The sequence below is a fragment of the Hippoglossus hippoglossus genome, chromosome 9 (assembly GCF_009819705.1).
Source record: "Hippoglossus hippoglossus isolate fHipHip1 chromosome 9, fHipHip1.pri, whole genome shotgun sequence".
In the NCBI taxonomy this organism is placed as follows: Eukaryota; Metazoa; Chordata; class Actinopteri; order Pleuronectiformes; family Pleuronectidae; genus Hippoglossus; species Hippoglossus hippoglossus.
In genome coordinates, this window is record NC_047159.1 from 12,951,298 (window position 1) to 12,973,095 (window position 21,798).

The following is a 21,798-nucleotide window of genomic DNA, read 5'->3' on the forward strand; positions in this document are numbered from 1 at the left end:
CATGAGTTTCCTTTATTCCTTATTCCTTATTCCTTATTCCTTATTCCCTTATTCCTTTATTGGTCCCACACACATGCACACACACACACACACTTCATGCATTCTGCTTTTGACCCATCTGGGTGAACACAGCACACAGGACACAACACACACAGTGAACACACGGAGCACTGGGCAGCCATGGATGGCGCCCGGGGAGCAGATGTTTGGGGAGTAAGGTGCCTTGCTCAGGGGCACAATGATAAGTGTTTCCGCCCAAAAAAAAACAACCGAGGTATGATGTGAATATACCACACGAAGTTAAACTCTAAAGTGTGTGTGAAGTGAAATGATGGACAGAAAGTTGAGTTTGCTGAGTGGACGTTTACTTTGGGGAGTGGTAGTACTGCGTGTGAAAGGCAGGGGGCGACAGTGTCCCTTAGGGAGCTTCCACAGTGAGCCGATAGAGGAAGAGAAGCTGTGGGTGCAGCTCGTTAGCATAAACGTCGCTGTTAGCAGGCAGCAAGTGACTCGCACCGTGTCATCATAAAAACTAATTTCCGTTAAATAAAACCTGGGACCGGAGCTGTGACTGAAACTCTCCAACGACCGCTTCGCCAAGATGAGCTTCCTGTTGTAAGTAAAGTTAGCAGCTAAGTTAGCTCAGTTGCGGTTAACGTTAGCTTCGCTTCCACGAACTTCCACCAAGACAAAAATAGCTTTTAAAGTTAGACACCGTCACAGAAACCAAACCGACGGACTCACGAGCTTGAGTTGAACTTGAATCACATTCTCCTACGTTGGGTTTTCACCCGTTGTCGCAATATTACCAGTCTAACTGATAACCATGACAACCATAACTTTTTAAACTAGTCTAGTTACGTGCTAACCTAGCTAGCCTGGTAGTTAATGCAAGCTAACGGCAAAGCTGCCAACTTTGCTAATATAATCAGTCTATGGTCAGATAAGACTAGACATGTTGATGTTAGGCATCATCTGCACCTTCGAGTGGTTAAACCTCAGTTACTAATCGACAAGTATTCTCATGAACTGTTGTTTACACTCTCACTGTTGTCTTTTGCTGTTTGTTGCGGGTATGTACACGACACAGTCACCAATCTGTCACACGGAAAACAGATCAAAACAAGCATATAGGCCTGGCATAAGCATCACGGTGATAGATGGTCACCACAAATCCTTCCTGCTGCTGCCTATTGCACAAACCAGACAGGAAGGATCATCACATGTGGAGGCCCCAGTGCAGTATCTGCTCCCACACAAGCCTTTTAAAAAGTCTCACTTGTCTTGGGTTATGTACAGACAGCTGCTAAGCTCCGCTGCGTTTGTCTCTTTGCAGTGGCAGTCGCTCATCCAAGACCTTCAAGCCCAAGAAGAACATCCCGGAGGGCTCCCACCAGTATGAGCTTCTGAAACACGCTGAGGCCACACTGGGCAGTGGTAACCTGAGGCAGGCAGTCATGCTGCCAGAGGGAGAGGATCTCAATGAGTGGATTGCTGTCAACAGTGAGTGGATGTGTAGAGAAAACAAAAAGATAACTTAGTACACAGGCAACTGTTTATTAAAGCCCAACAAGATTAAGATTAGCATTTGAATCACTTAAGTCGTGGTCAGATATGAAATGTCTGGTAAATTGGGTCCAGACATTTTCCGGAGTTTGCCTTTCACATTTGAAGAGTGAAGCAGGACAGTGTGCAGGTCAGATGTGTTCACAACCAGAGGAAAATATCTGAAACCTACAGGCGAGGGGTGGCACCTGGGTAAAGCGTGCAGGAGGCAGATCATGACGTATAAGTTACACCACTTTTTAAAATTTTGTTTACAGAACATTAATAACGACATTGGCCCTTCTCACCAAACAAGTTGACGTCTTTGTTGGTGTCTTCTTTGTGTCTGTCACCTCTTTTTCTTCCTGAGATATTTGTATTCATCCAGTTTTATGTTTGTCATGTGTTAGAAATGTCATTAACAACCACTTGTTCACAGTGAATTATTTCCATTATATTCTCACATACTCTGGGGTGCTAGCAGGTAACATTTCAGAAAAATTTCAAGAAACGGTTCAAAACCAAGATAATGTACTTGAGAATCTGAAGAAAGAGAGGACATAAAAGATATTCCAAAATTTGGTTGGACACATTTTCCGTTCTTCAGAGTGAAAAAGCAACTAGATTCCTGGTTAAATAAAACCTTTTATGACTATATAGTATTAGTATCATTGGTGTTAAATGTCATTACTGGAGAACAAAAAATAACAGTTTACAATTCCTTCAGCGGTGGACTTCTTTAACCAGATCAACATGCTGTACGGCACCATCACTGAGTTCTGCACTGAGACCAGCTGCTCTGTGATGTCTGCTGGACCAAGGTATTGGAGCTTCTTTTTGGCTTCAGGGCTTCTAAGAGGCCTTTTTTTTTTTTTTCAGAATACATTGTGACATGCCAGAGTAGGAAGAGCTTTCAAATGGAATTGTGTTTTGATGCTGCTTTGCTGTCACATGGTCATGGTTTACTGAGACACTTAAGTAGAACAGCCCCACTGGTAATTTTATTATCTACACTAGGCTTACTATGACTAGTGTCTGCTGTGAAAAACACTATTGTGAATACACTGCCTGTATAAATATAATTTTACGTCACTGTGCAAATGTGGATTAACTCTGCATCATAAGCACGAGGAACAGTCCGAATCAATAATCAAAGAACAGCACAATTATAAAGAGCTTAATACAGCTATAAATACCTTGTATTATTAGAAGATTTCCCCACTTTTATACATGATGCAGTACCGTGTCTCTGTAATGGAACAAATTAAGGATTTAACAGTAACTAATGTTGTGCATGTTAGTTTATTAATGAGTTATCAGAGCTGCACTTTTTCCTTGTTATAGTGTTTGAAGCTGTGATGACTTCTTCTTGACCTCAGAAGCTTACTCTGACTGAAACTTTTGAATTTTTGATTACAACCACTTAGTAATTAAAATGGAATTGAATGGTCAAAGTAAATGAATTTCGATGACATCATCTGAACGTCACATGAGGAAAACAGGAATTACACTGTGCATGTAGTCGCTGCAGAAGCTGTTTAGTTAGAATGTAGATTCTGCACTTCCTCTATCCCCTCTACAGCCAAGACTGTCTTCAGTCTCTAATCAGGAGGAAGAGACTCGGGTTCACTTCCCGTTGACATATTTGCCAGCAACAATGCGACTGTAGACACTTTTGCATTTCCCCCTTCTGCTTAGTTTTTTAGTTTATCTGCTACCTAATGATGTTTTCTTGTCCTTAGTTGTTATAAGTAGGGCTTTTTATATTCGTGTCAGAGTGTCAGTTAATTTTGCTCTCTTTCTGTAGGTATGAGTATCACTGGGCAGATGGCACCAACATTAAGAAACCTATCAAATGCTCTGCGCCCAAATACATCGACTACCTGATGACCTGGGTGCAGGATCAGCTGGATGATGAGACGCTGTTCCCCTCCAAGATCGGTGAGTTTTGATTCCGATTTGAAGAAGTATTTTTATTTCCAGCAGTTTGGCAAACTGTTTCAGTTCAGGCTTTTTGTGGTGATACAGATTGCAGGGTTGAGCGTATGATCTCCATGAATTTCACAGCAGAAGTTCTGTGTCTGTAAAGCGCAGGGAGAGAGAAACAAACATGGTGTAGTTGCATTGTTGTGCAGAGGACTAAACCACTACATGCAGCAATTATATTTAATTTGGATGTTGTCTTCCCACAGGCAAAGTTAGAAAAACTTAAATGGGAATTTCAAAGATTTAAGTTTTCCATCTCTGCTTCTTTCCATACTATTTCTTTCTATTTATCTAAAAGTCTCTATTTCATTTGATATACAGTGTACGTTTGTCTGTGGTGAGTGAAAATCAGCCATTCAGAATGTGCTTTTCATCATTACTTCTGCAACCAGACACCAAACATATCTGTACAGGCTTTACTGTCGTGCATTAAGAGTGCAGTGAGAAAGGATTTCTGTTTCGTTAAGAGGGATCTATTTTGGTTTATTGGATTTGGAAAAAAGCAATGATTGGGTTGTTAATTCGCTGACTTTCAGTTCTAATAGTGTTTGTCGGTAGTCACGCCTCAGACTGTGTAGGACTTACCAACCATTTCAAACATCACCCATTTTTAGAACAGTGAAGCAGGACTCCCTACACATACAGACAAAGCAAAGCAGTGTAATGTTATTTTCAGTCTCCTGATTTCAGTCCAGCTGACTATTTGTCTCCCATGAAGACCCAATGGACTATAATTGTGCTCCAATGAAGGCTGAAAGCCTCAATGGATATTGCTCTTCTCCTGACATCAGTATTTTCCATCTCCCTCTGACCCACAGGAGTTCCCTTCCCCAAGAACTTCATGTCTGTGGCCAAAACCATCCTGAAGCGTCTGTTCAGGGTTTATGCTCACATCTACCACCAGCATTTTGACTCTGTGATGCAGCTGCAGGAGGAAGCTCATCTCAACACCTCCTTCAAGCATTTCATTTTCTTTGTTCAGGTGATTATCCAACTACAAGACCTCATCCAGACCTGGAATTAATATCCATCCTGAGTGATCCGATCACAAGTGGTCGGCTCAAAGTACAGTTCAGAATGTGTAATGAATGCGTCCTGAGATCAGATCCCTCAGACCACATTAGGAGTTGTTCTGGCATGTGGACACATTCTCTTCGATGTGTGAACACATATCTGTCCTGGGCCACACGTGAAATACCTCCTACTCAGCTGACCTCCTCTGAGCTGCCCCAGTTTCACATTGAATCAAACAGGTCACATTGAATCAAACTTCTCAGTGACCATACGTAGATTTGTTTGTGGTCAGCACCACGATATTTACACCAAATAATGATTCATACTTTTCTTAAATTGGTAAAATCATTTTTCATAGCAGCTGTGCATTCATACATTATCTTTCTCTTGCTTGTTTCGACAAAGACCCACTGACACACACACCGACACACACACCGACACACAAACTGTCATCGGACTCATCTGTAAACTCAGACTGGGTAAAAATAAATCAGTTATTTGCGAACACAAATGATGTATGTGATGATTTGCATATAGATCAGGGAAGTGAGATCTTATCACAGGAGACACATTCATGATGTATTTTAATGCCAGGCATGAACAGACAAAATGACCGCTGACCACTTGTGATCAAATCTCTCCAGACAGATGTTGATACCAGGTCTGAAAAGGGCCTAACACCCGTTCAGACCTGGGTCTCGGACGATCCAATTACAAGTGATCAGCTCTATGTACATAGATAGCAATAACATGTGTCCCTACATGCTTTCTGAGTGACCACTCTCACATGAGGGTCATTTCTTTTTGCAAACACCAAATTCGGCATCATCCAATCTGAATGATGACAGATGGGTCCATTGTACTGTGTGTGTGTGTGTATGAGAGAGAGAGAGAAAATGTTGATATTGTAGCGATGGCCACAAAAAGGATCAAGACATGGTAAACACCGACTGAACACTCACTGAATATTTTTAGTTCCCTATGACACTGAGGTCACTTGTGGAGGCCAGCTGAGCCGTCCTTCGCCCCTCAACGTGACTCCGACTGCGTGTTTTCGAAGGTGATCAGTATCTGAGAGTGATTGAGTGTGTTGACACTTGTATAAGTAACTTTTGTTTTTCGACCTGTAGGAGTTCAACCTCATCGACAGGCGAGAGCTCGCCCCCCTGCAGGACTTGATTGAGAAGCTTGGATCCAAGGACAGATAGACATTTCATCACATACAGTATCTCCTTTTTTTTTTTTTTTCAAGTGTTTCCTTTTTTTCCTTTGTTCGTCTTTGTGACCTCTGCTACCTCTACAACTTCTTGTCTCAGTTCTAACAATCTGTGCCTTCTTTTCATCTCCTCATTGTTAGTAATGTATTTTCTCCTTTTATTCCCTCAGTTGTCTTTCATGCAGTCTTTGAGCCTTTTTTCAGTTTTGCCACTCTAGATCATAAATAGTGCAGTGTAGAAAATAATTTTTCACAGGACTGTGTGGTTAGCGACTCACTAAGGGAAACTTACAGAATTTTACATTGGACCAAGGACATTTTGGAAGTTAAAGTGAAAACCAGCTCCGTCAGAGGTGTTTTGATTGTCTAAAAACTGTTTAGTTATTTAGGTAATTTTCTTTTTTTATTGACTTTTAGCTATTGTAATTACCTTGACTGACCAAATATCACAATATTCGATTTTTTTGAATGTCTGTCATAAAAGTTAGCGAGAGAAGTAGTGACATGAAACAAGTCTTGAGGATTTTTAATCTGTCAATAAAAGTGTGTAGAAGGTATTTTCAGTCCAACATGAAGGCAGACAAAAAAAGAAGTGATAAATATTGTATAGGTCTGTGTCACCAGCTGGTTGACATCTGATATCCCACGTACAGTGGAGTCCAAAAGTCTGCGACCACTTGAATGGGAAGGTTTTTTTAGACTTTCAGACCCTACTGTGTGTTTACATGCTTCCGATTTAGATGCTTAGTGATGACACAGTATTGTGTTAAAGATTGTGCATTTAATCTTGCCCCACAAAAAACTCCATTATCGACTGCATAATACTGCATTATTTCAATTTGGTCATGCAATATTGTGTTTTGCACATTTTTTCAGCTATTTTCTTAATTAAAATAGTTAAATGCGAGATATAGTGCTTATAGTAATATTTTTTATCTGCTACTTATAATTATTAGCCGCTTAAAGCTTATATAAGGACTCTATAAAGGAGCTCTATGGTAGAAATCATCAACAGCAAAAATAGTCTAATGTGAATTTTTAGTTTTACAGTCATTTTAATTCATTTCTGTAGTGCCGATTAATTGTGGAACTCTTAATGTTTGTTCTTTCAATGCTGGTACTAATATATATATTTTTCTCCTGGATTGGAAAATGGAGCAATATCTATTGCACCTGTGAACGGTAAGGATGAGTAACCTGAGATGTATGTAGTTTTTTGACAGATGCCTTATTAGTCTTGGTGCATGTATCGTGGTCATTTCCTCTGCTTCTCTCAGGCTACAACAGCGGGGCTGTTTGTACTGTCATCCTCTTTAAAAGCTGATGCAGCTAATATTTCTGATGAATGTTCTTTTTTTGCAAAGTTTGAGCAAGGAAATCAGTCCATAATCTTCCTCATGTTGGACCTAAATTCTTATGAGACAATCATATAACCAATTAAGAGCTGTTAGATAACTGAAATGCATCACCAGGAACCAACCAATGTGATAAGGTGCAGTAGAGTGTTGATTTCATTTGAAAGAATTTTTTTTAATTCTCGTCTAAGTGTGATTTATCCACTCTTTGCCCCCCAAGTTCCTTGATTTGAATATTTAAAAAATCAAGCCAGCATCCATTAGGTTACTCATCCACGGGCACATTATTTTATTTGCAAGACCGATTTATTTTACAGATTCTATATTAATATACAATTCGTCCTTTCTTTCAATCAAATCACATGTTTTTGAACTGTATTGCTTTTTTTCCCCTCACATTTTGTTTTTAAACGTCTGGCACAGAGTTACATTTCATATAACGTTGTAATACAAATTGTTTTTCAAATGAGGAACAAGGGCTTTGAAATGAATTAAAAAGTTTTATATATATTTTCAATAATGGTCCAATCATTGGGTGGTCATTTTGACTGGAAGGACGTGTGAGGATTTTTGCATTGCGTCCACCCCACCCCTACCCCCACACCCCCACCCCCCCCCCAAAAAAACATTTCTGTAAATAGTATCAGTGTTTTATCTGAACAAAACTGTGCCTTACGAAAATGTCTTACATTGACAGTATTGGTGGAACAAAAACTCAATAAACGCTGAAAGGACAATGTTGTGTTGATTTTTCATTTTGTGTACATTGAATCTCTGGAAGATTGGGCAGACTTACATTTATGCATTGGATCTACAGTGAAGTACTGATTCATACTGTTCATTAGTTTTTGTTGTTTGTAAAGCGGCCTTGGGTTATTATTATTCATTCATTTTATTCTTTTTGCAAACAAAATACCTTTTAAGACAATTTAGACGTTTTTGAAAATGGTACGTATATTATTATCATATTTGTATTATACACTGAATTTAAGATGTATTTGTATTACATACTGAGTGAACAAATGTGAAATAAGCTTTGAACTGCATTTTCAGGTCACACCTGTAATAATCGAAAACGTATATTGATAGTTTCTGTAGTACTCAAATGTATTTATATCTAATATGTATATTTTTATACATTTATCACAATAATAAAGGACATTTAAATATCACATATCGGGTGGAAGGTAAAAGCGGTGGTATCACCCGGAGCTTTTTTACGAGCACACCCTGAATATTCAACCAATCAAATTCCAGCCTGGCGATGTTTGGAAAATGAGTGCCCCGAGTTTGGACTTGCAGTGACTTTTAACCCATAACCTCTTTCTTGTGTTCTTCCCTCGCGACCCCCGCCATCACCCCTTGATTTAGTGCGTTCAGCTCAGATGCAGGATAATAAACTGTTGTAGTTTTTGACTCGATTGTTCCAATGTTGAAGGAGTCGCAGTGGGATCTACGTAGACCTCCTGCGAGACATCACCCGGGACACACATCTCGGTCCGTGTGCACAGGGCAAGGAGGAAATACCGAAGTATTTTTTTTTCAGGCTAGCGTCAAATTGTGAGTTGTCCTCTGCGAGTTTCACTTTAGTCTCATATACTGAGAGGAATCAGCTGATAGACGGTGAGCTGTCTTCATCCGGCCTGCACCGAGCGGCAGGAGACCAGAAACCCGTCGCTACGTTAGCTTCCCGGCGCTGTAGCCACTTAACATAAAGTTAAAGTTAGCTAGCATCAAGTTAGCGGCGCTACGTGGTGGTTGCTGTGCCGCGGATCTGATGCTAAGCTACACGGTTAGCTGAGGCCAACACGTCTGACATCGCCCAGCTTCTTTGAGTCGGCTCGAGATGCTCGCTGATTAAAGTTAAACGGGGATTTCCTTGCTAGTCCGAGCTAGCACTGTCAGCTAACGTTAGCCTACCTGCCTGGATACACGGTAAGAGAACCGGAAGAGCTGTCAGTTTCACTTGCTTACGACAGTGATAGCTACCTGTACTCTTTACACCGGCACTGGTGTTCACGGTGATTTATGACGATTATTTATAATTTAGCTCGGTTAACATGAGTTGAATTAACTTAACGCGTCGTAACTCGCTCACTTATGATCGATCGGTCTTGGATTCCTTTCTGTCGCTACGAACGAAGCATGTTTACCTTTTGTGAGCAGTAAATAAAACCATAACAGATCAATCTAACGCGACTCGTTGTCCTCAGGCTTCGGTCCAGCCATGGCAGATGAAAATACACAGTTCTGCGGCAATTGGTGAGTAGCAATAAGTGTCATGAAGGGATCGATCTGTTTGTTATCGTGGTGAAAACGGGTTTATCGTCTTTTGTTTTTTATATATAGCAAACACGACATTCCAGAGGGTAATTTTACCACCCATGAGATCCACTGTCAGAGAAACATCGCCCTGTGTGGGGTGTGTCAGGAGCCAGTGCCCCGGGCAGATCTGCAGGATCACATGCAGCAGGAACATACACAGGTAACATCTCAACACAAATACTGCAGACTTCAACGTGATGGCTGAAATAGGAGCTACTTTATAGGGTTTGCTGAATGCCTCAAGCTGGAGAAATGTGACAATCCACTGAGTCTGTTGCCAAACCATGACATCATTAAACCTTTGGCTTTTGTGAGTGTTATGTCTCACAAATTAACTTTCCAGTTTTGATCGCCCAAAGTTATTTGTGTTAAAGTTTCAACAGGGTTAATATCTTACAGGGAGACTGTCTTATAAGGATGATCTGTTTCAGGACACCTCATTGTGCCATATTGCAGATTGAACAAACCATGTATTTTCAATAATTACCAATGCTTTAAGCAGTCTTCTCTTACATATAGTAACTGTATGCTCCCTAATGTAGCCTCAGCAAAACTGAAGGAAACCTCAGACCTCAAATGATCACTATAAGGAAATTACTAACATGAAATTACTAACATGAAACAATGTCAGACTGAAACTGAAGGATCTCTCTCTAAAATAATTTTCTCTTTCATTTTTAGATAACATGCAAGTGCGGTTTGAAGATTGAGAAGAATCGTTTTGACGTTCACCAGGTATTTAAGAATAGTTGCCTTCCCTGTGTATTTGTTATTAAATAATCGTGGTTAAATCATTTAAATGTGCTTCTTCCTGTTTTGTGCCTCCTTCAGAGCTCTGAGTGTTCTCAGCGTCTGGTCCCGTGCCAATACTGTGAACTGGAGCTCGTTTTCAGTCAGTCCAAAGAGCATGAAGATTATTGCGGTACCCGCACTGAGCCCTGCCCAAACTGCAAGTGCAATGTAATGTTGAGGGAGCAAGCTGTGCATCCAGTCTTATGTGGGAGCCTCACACCGCCCCAAGAGAGGAACAACAGCAGGATGAGTCGCAGTCCACTTGAGCCACCGTCTCCAGGGACATGGTTTGAAGCCCACTCCATCCGAAACATCATAAAAGCCCAAGAAAAAGGCTCCAAGAATAACAACGTCAGTGCGGCAGAACAACACGCCTTTCCCCGTATGTTTGATCCCAGTGCGCATAACATTACGAGGGGACCTCAAAGCACAGAAGACTGGGAGAATGCTTCACAGAGAAACACATTTAGTCAACGTGAGTTTTATCTCTGACCCATCCATTATTCAATTTTCTGTTTACATCCAGTAACCTCCCCCATAAAATATTTGTGAAGCTGGTTATAATGAATATTTAAGGCTTGCTTTGTTTACATTCACCTTCTGTTGCTGGCTGTAATCTATCCTGCCATTGAGGGGGCCGTGTTACACTTTGCATGTTATTTTTACCCACGAGTGGAATAGCACAAACCAGCAGCATGAATGGTATCGTGTCACCTGCGGCCTTGTGTGTGTGTGTGTGTGTGTGTGTGTTTCCGCACGATAGAAACAAAACAGGGACCCACAAAAGTGCTCGAGATAATCTTTACATCTTGACCACACAAAAATATCTGACTGTTACTGTCAGCTTTTCCTTTATCTACTGAAGTCTTTTAAAAGTTTTACTGGCAAAGGACATGTTGTAGATGCCCCAGGAAAATATATAATATCAATAGTGTGGTAAATATTAAAACTGTCTTTATTGATTTAGAGAGTTTGCTCAGTAGAGGGTCATCCTAACCGTTGAAATGTTTTGCCTTACCAGCAATGCCGACCTTTTTTAAACACAATGTGCATTACATTTTTCTTAGTGCTGGGGCAGAGGGCTTTTCAGAATAGCTCCACGTGGCACCATGTTGATCACACACGTGACGAGGACTCATCAGGCCTGGACTACATGTTGGCTCTCAGCCTGCAGAGTGATGGAGAGTCAGTGGCCGGAGGTATGGACAGCAACCTGTGGAGTGATATCTGGGATCACAAGACATCTAACACCTCGGTGAACTCTGCACTCTCTCTGCCCAACAACAACTACCCGCACTTCACTACAGGGACGAGCACAAGTACAGTACAGGACCACGATCAAACAGGTAAATTAGCGTTGATTAAAACATTTTAAAGTTGTTCTTTTGTCACGTTATTAATGGTTTTAAATATTTTGTTTATAGATGCCATGCTGCCTTGTGAGTTTTGTGAGGAGCTGTTTCCAGAGGAGGACCTCATTTTGCATCAGGTGTGAGATGGAACTTTAATCTTTCAGTTGCTCCGTTGACAAACTTTAATGCACACTAATTTAGTTTTTTTAAACTTTCATATTCACCTGTGCTTAAAAGTTGTTTTAATTACTGCAAAAAGACACATTTTAATATTCTTTTGCAATGGGGACAGCACAGAAAATATTTTGGGGAAAGTGAAGGGGAAAATGAGCTGCTGATCGTCTTCTAGAGAAGTTGAAGTAAAGAAAAAGTAATACAATGGGCACAATAATTAGTTTGTTGAATGTTTAAATTTGTGTTTTTGTGGTTCCCATTGACATTTGCATGTCTGTAGAAGGCCAATGACTAAAAGGGAGTGCAGATTGACTAGTTGTTCCTTGTTAGTCATATCATCTGCTCCAGGAAAACTGTGGAAATGTTAAACAAACAATGACCTCATTGTGTCTTTGTGTCCATATTCAAGTAAATAATAGATATAATGTTTAAAGAAAACTTGCCCAGCTGAGTCACTCCACATTACATAACTGTAGATAAGGAGGGCGGACAGTTTGTAATTCTAGGTCAGTGCATCATATCTGCATGTAAGACACCACAACAAAAAAGCATCACAGTGGCGCTGTATACACCCTAATCAGGCAATGCACATTTTATATATATATATATATATATATATATATATATATATAAAAATAAATGCCATTTCATTATGACGTCATTTATACCATATGATGACAAATGATGATCTATATATATGCTGTAGATTGTGTCTCTAATGTTATTGGTAGCAAAAGACTTTTCTTCACTACTTGACGTCCAGTGTCTGGAGGCATCATGTTTTCGGGCTTTCCATCCGTCCGTTCCATTCTTGTGAACATGAATGCTTTGAGAGAATCTCTTCAAATTTGGTACAAAAGTCCAGATGGACTCAAGGATGAACTGACAAGAGTTTGGTGCTAGATGGTCAAAGGTCTAGGTCACAGTTGTCTCTTGAACATGATTTCTCAGGTCTACATTTAGGAAATTGCCTCATATTTTGGCCTGTTGTTATTTGGACTCAAACATGTATAGATTTCATCGGTCAAAGTTCAAAGGTCACAGTGACCTCATATGAGTCTGGAAAGAGAATTAATGTAGACTAAAACTGCACTGAATGGCAGAGGCATACAACGGCAGTCGGGTCTGACTTCATTTTAACATCACCATGACATCATTCCTACCATATGATTAATTATTTCTTGACCCATATGAGCTTTAGGCCTTTAGTCCTATTGGATGCAGAGATGCCTCAAACACTTGCTTTGACCCACATTTTTCTGTGTTGCTCTATTTTCTGTAAAACGTGTTCATGGGCTGCTTACCTCCCCATTATGTTTCTACAAAGTCAAATGGTTAAGAAATTTATCTGGGTGTGCACAAATCTAGTCAGTGCTCAGATCCAGTCAGATGTCACCGGCGAGCAAACATTTGAATACCTTTCTTTACTTGTGCTTCACCGTGTTTTGCAGCCTTTTCCTGTCTGAACATGTCTCTCTTCTCCATCTCAGAGGAACACAATCCCTTAATCTCAAGCAGAGTTAACCTATCACACAACTTTTTGTGCTCTCCCTCTTCTTTGTTTCAGACTGGCTGCAGCCCCGCCTCCGCTTTTGCGTCTTTCAGCAAGCATCCCACCTCTCCGCCCAAAGAGGACAGGATGAGCAGGAATGCCTCAGGGCTGATTCACAGCCTCCCTAACTCGCTCGCTTCAAACATCCCTACTTTCCCTCGGTCCATCTCCCCTGCCTCTTACAGCCCTCCAGCCAGTCCACTAGAGGGCGATGTGGTCATACCATGTGAATTCTGTGGCGTTGTTCTAGAGGAGGCTGTCGTTTTTCACCATCAGGTATGTTGCTGGTGGCACAATATCAAACATTCAAGAGCAGGAAAAAAATACACAGTCATCATCTAAAATGCTCATGTTTTGTGATATTCGTGTGTGTTTTGCCTCCAGGACAAATGTGACATGCGCCCTCAAACTGCTCATCCCCTGAATAATACAACAAAAGCCTCCATCAGAAAACCACTGGGCCCTGATAAATACACCTTTGGGCAGACGTCTCCAGATCAGAGAGTAAAGAACCAAGGTAATTTATAAAATGTATCCAGAATAGTGAAACATTCCAAAACTATAGATGTGTTGAGTGTTTTGGACTTATTCATCTTATGTGAACACCGTGTGTAATTTAAACTGTGGTGATGAGTCTCCAGTTGCAGCAGGAAATAACTTCTCAATGTGTAGGAACCAAAAAAAGGATTTAAGGTTTCAAACCATTAGCCTTGTTCCAGAGCTCCCAATTGCTGTCGGCTTTTCAAACAGTTTAAAGCGATGAACAGTCTATAGTAATCAGTGCATCAATTCAAATGAATGGCGATTCAGTCTCATAGTCAGTCGAGATAAATATTTATAGACAATTGCCCTGCAAGAAATACTAATGAATCCTACCCTTGAAAATCTAAAGCTTGTAGTTGACTGTGACATGGCATTTTTTTTTGCTTATATTGTAAATTTATCATGAAAAGTGTGTGTAATATATTTTATTTTGTGTGTGTAACAAATAAGCATCCAGTTTAAAACCTCGATCTGTGAAGACAACACATGTTTGCAAAAGGATTTATGTGAATTTGATTACAGAGGGTCTGTAGATACGTGTGCAGGGTTTTTTATGGTCCTCTATGGTCTGTCTGTATGTGTTTTGTTTTATGTACTTACTTTATATACTGTCAACATACAGCTGACTTCTTGGCTGAGGACTTTGGATTCGACCGAGATGCCGCACCGGGAAACAAACCAAGGGATTGGCAGAGAGGCTACATCGGACTGCCGAGTCAAAGCAACGCGTCCAACAGTGAAGCTTCAGTGAAGAACAGACCTTGGCAGAGCAGGGAAGCAGAAGGGGCTCAATCATCTTTCTGTGACTCTGACGCTTCAGCCTCTACATCTCTAAAGGGGTAAAAACCTTCTCAAGTCCTTTTCGAGACACATTTTAAAAATTGAATTTGAATTACTTTAGTTCTGCCTGACTGAATAGACTTACTTCATCAAATAATGTTTTTTTGTAATTACATTTTATAACTTGTTATTAATAATATAATTTGATTTTGTCCACCAGACCTCTTCCACCAGAAAATAACGAAGGGAGAGGCAACAGAAGTAATCCAGTGACAAAGGTAATGAATGCAACACATAAGTTAATAGCTAGACAAACCAAAGCAAGACGCCTCTGCTTCTACTTGACCTTCAACATAAAAACAAAAAAATAGAGCCTGATTTTGCATCATGAAGGCGGTGACAATGGCAGTACTTTCACTTTTGAAATGGTAATGTCAGAGTTTCCACAGGGTTTAAAGTCTAAAATTCAATAATCCGAATAGCTACTGTCGCTGCCTGTAGTTTGAGAGATATTGTCAAATTTTGAGGGTTATTCTCGACCAGGTTACTTCACCTTATCTTCAACTATAGGGAAGTGTTAGTAAATCTGGGACTCCGGTATTTCTTCATATATCCTGTTTGTGACTTAAGTATTAGATTTCATTCATTATGGTCTTAAAATGTCTTTTATTCAACTGGTTATAACCTGCTGAAAGCCCTGAATGTGCAACCATAAGGGTTGACTGTATGGGAAAGAAAGTTTCTTCTTCAGGAGAAATACACACACACAATTTTATAAAATATATTCATCTATTTCCATGAGAAATATAAGCTTGCTGAGGATAGGTGGAGAGAAACTGCAGTGCAGATATTTAAATAAACAGCTATTGCCTGGTCATTTAAGGAAAACTCTCCTGGGACCAGAGCTGAAGTTTATAGTTCTGTACCACCGTATGTACTTTCTTCACAGAATGATTTAATTACCACAGTGTCAATTCTGCTTAGGGCAGATTTTCCCAACATATATTTTTTCCATCTGTTAAATGATTTATTTTCCATCTGCAGTTGCCCAAGAAGCAGAATGAAGAGCAGCAGGACGAGTGAGAGAAGGAACATGTGGAGAAAGAGTAAAACCAAATCTCCAACTCTGTTTTCCATGAATCTCTTTGCACACTTATGAAAATCCAACATATGTATCTGATAAGTGCCTGTGTGAGTATTGGTATCATGTAGTTTTATTAAAGTCTGAGTAAGCAATTTGGGTTTTATTCACGCATATTCTGATTTATTTCCAAATTTCTTTCAAATGTTTGTATGTCTAACATTAAGCTAAACTGAATTTTACCCACAGTAAACTTTGATTTGATTTTAACTGTACAACGTCATGGCTCTACGAACACAGAGGACATCAAACATAGTCACATGACTTTGTGGGTGTGCGTTTGACTTAATCTTTACTTTGTTACTTCAGCCAAGGACATGTTGTTTCCACCCGTGTTGGCCTGTTCTCTGGGCATTTCTCTGTGTTCCTGTTGGCGTCTGCATCTCTTTGTAACCTGAAGCACTTTGATAGATTATTTTGTTAAAAAAGGGCTTAAGGAACAGATTTGATAAAATTATGCATCTTTGACCAAGAAAAAAACATTAACTGTATTATTTAACTTTTTTTTTTTTTTTATATTGATAAAGATTTGTCTTTAATACTCTTCAGTCATATTTTAAATCATATCTGTAGAACTGTAGACGTTGTGTTATGATGATTGGCTTATGAAGCAATGTATCCTGTCCCACCTTCTTTTAAGTAGCCTGTATAAATGTTGTGTGTTGTTCCTTTAATTATGATTTAAGATTAATAATATGTGTTTTATTCGTCCTCTTTAGAAAGACGTATCAAATAGGCAACCTTGTGCCATTGACAGTTGAGTCTGCACACTTCCCCTCTAATGAAAGACAGCATCAGAGTAAAATGACATCTGATCGAATAGACCAAGTAGAGAGCAGCGACTAATCAGTGACATCATCCGGTGTGGGTTGGCTATTAAATGAAATGACCAGCTGACCTGTTAAAGAACAACTGTCTTCTCTTTGTCTTGTACGGTTATTAAATGTTTTAATAATGTCGTTCATGGCTCCGGTTTTTTATTCTGTTGTGTCTCCTTCATGCCTCTACAGTTTTTGTGTTCTTTGTTTTTACATTCCCATATTTAAAGTCACATCACCACTCGACCAGCTTCTCCTTTCTCATCTGCTAACTTTCATATGTAGTGATGAATGCCGCAGGAAATAATTTTTTACAACAGAGCAGTATTTTTATGTATTTGTTGTGGCAACATAGAAGCATAGAGAAGATTCCTGTCACACCAGGATCCAGCATAGGTTTTGTTGTGACAATGGAAAAAGGATTTTTTTTCCACTATCAACATGTACTTGCTGATTGTGGGAACTGTTGGGTTTCTCTCTCTCATATTGTAAGGTCTCGACTTTACTCTGTGAAGTGCCTAAAGATAATGTATGGTGTGATTTGGTACCAAAATAGAATTGATTCCAACAGGCCCCTTACGAAGCCATATTTAAATTCACTGGACCCAGCTTTAGATTTGGATCTGCATCAAATTGCTCACACTCAATATCAGTCCACCAAACATGCCTGTTTTTTTTCTCATCGAGATGCATGAATTATTCTTTGAGAAACTAACGAAAATGTTGAAAAATTACCGATCTATCAATTCTTCAGGAAGTGAAAAAATAATAATTCTGGATTTGCCCCCTGAGCAGGATCTGCACCAAAGTTTAATGAGTTCTTCCCTGACCCATACTGCATCATTCAACCAGGTTTAGCTGTAATCTGTTCTGTAGTTTTCATGCAATCCTGCTAACTAACAGACAAACTGTAAACGTTGATGAGAACATAACCTCCCTGGTGGAGGTAATAACACACAAATATCTACATTTAAAAGTTTATATGTGGGGAGGCGTGTAGCTCACCTGGAAGAGCTGCTACCCCACTGAGGCTGGGCCTCAACTGTAGCGGCCCAGGTTCGATTCCGACCCGCAGCCCTGTGCTGCATGTCTTCCCCCACTCTCTGTCTGCCCCCCTCACAGCTTGCTCTCTGTCCTCTCCGAATAAAAAAATAATAAAAAGCCCCAAAAATACATTTAAAAAAAGTTTATATGTGTAGCATTGTAGAAGACATAACATGTGATGGGTTTACATCCCATGACTGCTACTGTACAGACTGGCAACAAATGACATCATTAGTGTTTATATCAGGAGTATTTTTGGCTTCACTTCTGGATATTGAGAGGAAGTGGAGACGCGCCGTCCATCTTTATATACAGTTTGTGCCACACACACAGAGTTGTGTCGACGTGACTTCAGGGGACATTCCAGCACACACACACACACACACACACACACACACACACTCTGGGTTGTCGTTTCCTGTGCCTCCGCACGTCGGCGCGCTTTAAATGACCTCCGGGAGAGGAGGGGGTTCATAGCGAGAGGGGGGCGGGGCTTACACCTTTGAGTGGGAATCCTCGGTTCAAAAAGCTGCTAACGTTCCCGCACAGCAGCGCGTGCGTGCGTGGTGTGTTTTCACTGCGACTCCACAGACGATCAGTGGATCATGATCTCCTCCGCGAGCAGGACACCAGTTTACCTCCGCTGACACCGAGCCAGCTGCTCTGACAGAAGACTGAACCAAACACAAAGAGAAGAAGAAGAAGAAGAAGAAGAAGAAGAAGAAGAAGAAGAAGAAGAAGAAGAAGAAGAAGAGGAGGAGGAGAAGAAGAAGAGAAGAAGAGAAGAAGTCGTGCAGGTGGTTCGTGTTTGTTGAAGCGGACACACAGACACTCACAGTCCGGGACCTGCTCGTCTCAGCCGGCTTGGAGAACAGGAAGATGTCGGTGGAGAGTTACTCTGCGCTGGATGAGTCCTCTCTGCGAGCTCTGGTGAGGGACAAGCTGGATGAAGATGCTCTGCTACCTGTCTGTCTGTCCCTCTGTGTCTCTATCTGTCTGTGTCTCTGTCTGTCCTTCTGTGTCTCTGTCTGTCTGTCTCTCTGTCTCTCAGTCTCTCTCTGTCTGTCTCTCTGTCTGTCTGAGTCTTTCTGCATTATTTGAACTTGTATCTTGTTCATTCCTCCACATGGGTGTGAGCCCTTATGAGGAATTTAACCCTCTTATAACTCACAGTGAACATAGTGGGTTTTTGTATTCTTCCCAGTCCACCATCATTTTAATGTCATGTTTATATCTCACTTTACTAAATGTACTTTTGGAAAGCATTTTTTAAATATTTCATTGAATAATCAATCAATAAATTGAGGCAAATAGACGGATTAAAGGATAGTGAAAGTGACAGTGGCCGGTTTAACAGACAGGTGTGTCTGACTTTAAGTTTCGCAAATGTAAGTCCTGTTTTTATTCAGCTCTTGTTTCTCGTAAAATTCAATATCTCAGGGCTGGTGATAGTGAAAACAACTATCGGATGATGTTCCTTTTATAAATTAGTTTTAAATAAACACTTTTTACACTCAACAATTCATTGAGCAATCAAATCAGTAATAGACTGAGCCGTGAAGAAAGTCATAGTTGGTTGAAGAACTGTTGTGAAGTTCCGGTGTGAATCCATGATTACACACAACAGACTTGGCTACAAAACAGTGGAAGGACGTAAAAATTCATTCTGATTGTAGGTGATTCACAGGTTTACATTACATGTCTCTCTGGATCTCAGTCGTATTAGTCATGTCCCAGTGATTTCCTGAGGCACAGGAAGGTGAGACATCATCAGTCCGTCTGTCTGTCTGTCTGTCTGACACGCACCATGACACCTGTAACACTGACACTTTTACAAGGATGCATGAGTCACGCTGTCCTTATTCAGACAACGTCATGCGGGGTTTTCCTGAATCACGGTTAGACACAGGAAACAGTCGTACATGAAATATCTGAGACAAGTGTTTACTAGCTTTTCATTTTATATAATCTATTGCTAACATGAAACCAACAAGAGATTTGGATCAGTGAATGGGGAGAGCTCTCACTAACAGCACTAAAATGAACATGAATTTTGACTTTTTGACTTTCTGACTTTCTTTTCTCACGTTGTGCATTTAAAAGTCTATTATTTTATCTCTTCGCTGTTTCAGGGGGCTGTGTATTGATTTAAAGTGGTAGGTTTTCAAACAATGGTATCACTGATGCACTTCTCTCTATGATAATGAGCTCTAAAGTCATTATCCTCACTAGCTGCTTTCCCGAGAATGAGACCTTTTTTAAAAGAGGCCATTTCAAACAGACAAGTTGGTTTCTGTTCTAAAAGATCAATAAACCCGAATAGAAGAGGATATTTACTTTGGATTCAAAGCATAGTTATAAATGTGTGATGATATTTAAACTGATCCATTGTTTTTCCCTGGAATCATCTGGTCACGAGCTGCAGTCACTCGCTTCTCATAAATCACTTAAATGACAAACAGGAGTACACGGAGGAAATACGATTTTCCTTGAGCATAAATATTTACGGGGGTTGCCTGCATTGTTTACTCAAAGCAATAAGGTTCTTGGTTCGAATCTCGATTCAGGTGGGGTGTCTCTGTGTGTAGTTTACATATCCTCCCTGTGTCTGTGTGGGCTTCCCACAGTCTCCGACGCACAAGTTGATTTTCTGTTCTTAAAGATCAGTAAACCTGACAAGAAAATTGTTTACTTTGGATCTAGACTTAGAATTAAATGTTGGGAATGTTTTGTTGACCAGTGGGATGATATTTAAACAAAATTCATTATTTCCTTAAAGTCTGGAACTATCTGGCCACGAGCTACAGTCGTTCTCTTCTCATGAATCAGCTAAAGGACAAATCTTTAAGTGACATTATGACAGTTGGAGAACAGGAGTAGGCTGAGAACATTTTTATTGACTATAATTATTTACTAGGGCGGCACGGTAGAAGTCCGCAACTCAACAAGAAGGTCTTTGGTTCGAATCCCAGCCGTTCCCTGTGAGTTTTCATGCTATCTCGTGTCTGCGTGGGTTCCCCACAGTCCGAACATATGCATATTGGGGTTAAGTTGAACGTAGACTCTAAACTGACAGTAGGTGTGAGTGGTTGTTTGTCTCTTTATGTCGGCCATGTGATAAACTGCCGCCTCTTGCCAAATGTCACCTGGGATTAGCTCCTGCCAACACTTAAATCATAAGTTTCATAGATAATCAATTGTTATAATTACTTACTTTTAGTTCTCGATGGCGTTGATCGTTCAGTTTATAGGTTTTGTTTATCGAAGGCCAGAGTAGGAAAGACGTAGTTAAACTGAAAACAACAGAGGAAGGAATCAGAGTTCACCACAAATATTGGCGGAGAAAAAGACTGAGGAGCTTTTTTGTTGGACCACTTTTAGTCTTTTGTCCCTCAGCTGCCTTTTTTATATCTGCAGTAATACATGTCAGAGATGTTTTCCCACTCATAACATCATCAAACCTCAGCTCATTGTTATAAGCCATCTCAAGCTCCTCTGAATCCTCCTGTGTTGCCTGAACCTGCCGTCAAAATGCTGCTTTTGTCTGGAGAGCTGCAGCAGTGTCACGCAAACGCTGGGATTCATGGGATTCACAATTTGAAATGTCTCGTCGTCTCCTCTGTGCCGGATTCATGGAACAGAGCGTCTCCTCCAAAGCTTCCCTCCACCGAAGCCTCCCTCCTCCTCCTCAGATGTGACCACCAGCGATAAGGTCACCAAGATCCCACATCTGCACTGATGATGTTTGCGGTGACTTGAGTGTCAGCATTTTCCACAGTGAACTTGGCTCCGAGGACATGATAGAATTGTTTAGCAATAGATAGATTTCAAATGGAAATTGTTCAACAGAGACACGAATGGCGCTTTGGGTGTTAGGACTTAAGAACTGCAGCTTAATTAAACTGCCGGAGGAGCTGCTCTTCAACAACCGTTAGACAAGGAACACAAACTCCAGGCCTCCGCTGCGCTTAATGAACTCAACAGTCAGAAGGTCATATGGCCGCCTCTCTAACGCCACTAATCCCATCTCTACACTCCTATTCAAAGCCCAGGCTGCCTTTTATATTGCTTATTTAATCCCCTCCATGGCAACCAGGCAAAGCATTTTCCTTTCTCTCGGCCGCCACGATTATTCAAATATCCACAAAAAACTAATCAGTT

At 40.5% G+C, this 21,798-nt stretch overlaps 3 protein-coding genes across 9 annotated transcripts in view; all 3 read left to right on the plus strand.

Annotated features, from left to right (window-relative positions):
• The first annotated feature begins 415 nt into the window (after window positions 1-415).
• mob1a (MOB kinase activator 1A) lies at window positions 416-7,853 on the plus strand. Its single transcript, XM_034596928.1, has 6 exons — window positions 416-615; window positions 1,337-1,503; window positions 2,273-2,366; window positions 3,353-3,486; window positions 4,350-4,513; window positions 5,676-7,853. Exons 1-6 carry the CDS (start codon window positions 602-604, stop codon window positions 5,751-5,753), a joined length of 651 nt encoding a protein of 216 aa, XP_034452819.1. The 5' UTR covers window positions 416-601; the 3' UTR covers window positions 5,754-7,853.
• A 487-nt stretch (window positions 7,854-8,340) lies between these two features.
• On the plus strand, window positions 8,341-16,735 carry trafd1 (TRAF-type zinc finger domain containing 1). Of its 2 annotated transcripts, none has more exons than XM_034596899.1 (12): window positions 8,341-9,051; window positions 9,330-9,378; window positions 9,466-9,601; window positions 10,123-10,176; window positions 10,273-10,708; window positions 11,301-11,579; window positions 11,658-11,722; window positions 13,327-13,587; window positions 13,696-13,828; window positions 14,477-14,693; window positions 14,855-14,912; window positions 15,679-16,735. In XM_034596899.1, exons 2-12 carry the CDS (start codon window positions 9,344-9,346, stop codon window positions 15,715-15,717), a joined length of 1,713 nt encoding a protein of 570 aa, XP_034452790.1. In that variant the 5' UTR covers window positions 8,341-9,051; window positions 9,330-9,343; the 3' UTR covers window positions 15,718-16,735. The 2 variants fall into 2 exon arrangements, with proteins under 2 accessions (XP_034452790.1, XP_034452792.1); XM_034596901.1 differs by having other exon boundaries at window positions 8,450-8,613.
• A 1,446-nt stretch (window positions 16,736-18,181) lies between these two features.
• smtnb (smoothelin b) overlaps window positions 18,182-21,798 on the plus strand; it is a 50,296-nt gene continuing 46,679 nt past the window's right edge. The window contains exons 1-2 of one of the 6 annotated variants that reach the window (XM_034596883.1): window positions 18,182-18,343; window positions 18,407-18,567. In XM_034596883.1, coding sequence (XP_034452774.1) covers window positions 18,517-18,567 — 51 coding nt within the window. In that variant the 5' untranslated portion in view covers window positions 18,182-18,343; window positions 18,407-18,516. Of the gene's footprint in view, window positions 18,344-18,402; window positions 18,568-21,798 lie in introns of all 6 variants that reach the window. The other 5 variants (XM_034596882.1, XR_004615075.1, XM_034596885.1 and 2 more) reach the window with 5 other exon arrangements.

Excerpts from the sequence above, each read along its gene's own strand:
- trafd1 (XM_034596899.1), top strand. The coding sequence starts at position 9,344 with ATGGCAGATGAAAATACACAGTTCTGCGGCAATTG. Across the intron at positions 9,379-9,465 it reads ACACAGTTCTGCGGCAATTG|CAAACACGACATTCCAGAGG; the intron begins GTGAGTAGCAAT and ends TTTTATATATAG. Across the intron at positions 11,723-13,326 it reads AGGACCTCATTTTGCATCAG|ACTGGCTGCAGCCCCGCCTC; the intron begins GTGTGAGATGGA and ends TCTTTGTTTCAG.
- mob1a (XM_034596928.1), top strand. Across the intron at positions 1,504-2,272 it reads TGAGTGGATTGCTGTCAACA|CGGTGGACTTCTTTAACCAG; the intron begins GTGAGTGGATGT and ends CAATTCCTTCAG. Across the intron at positions 4,514-5,675 it reads ATTTCATTTTCTTTGTTCAG|GAGTTCAACCTCATCGACAG; the intron begins GTGATTATCCAA and ends TTCGACCTGTAG.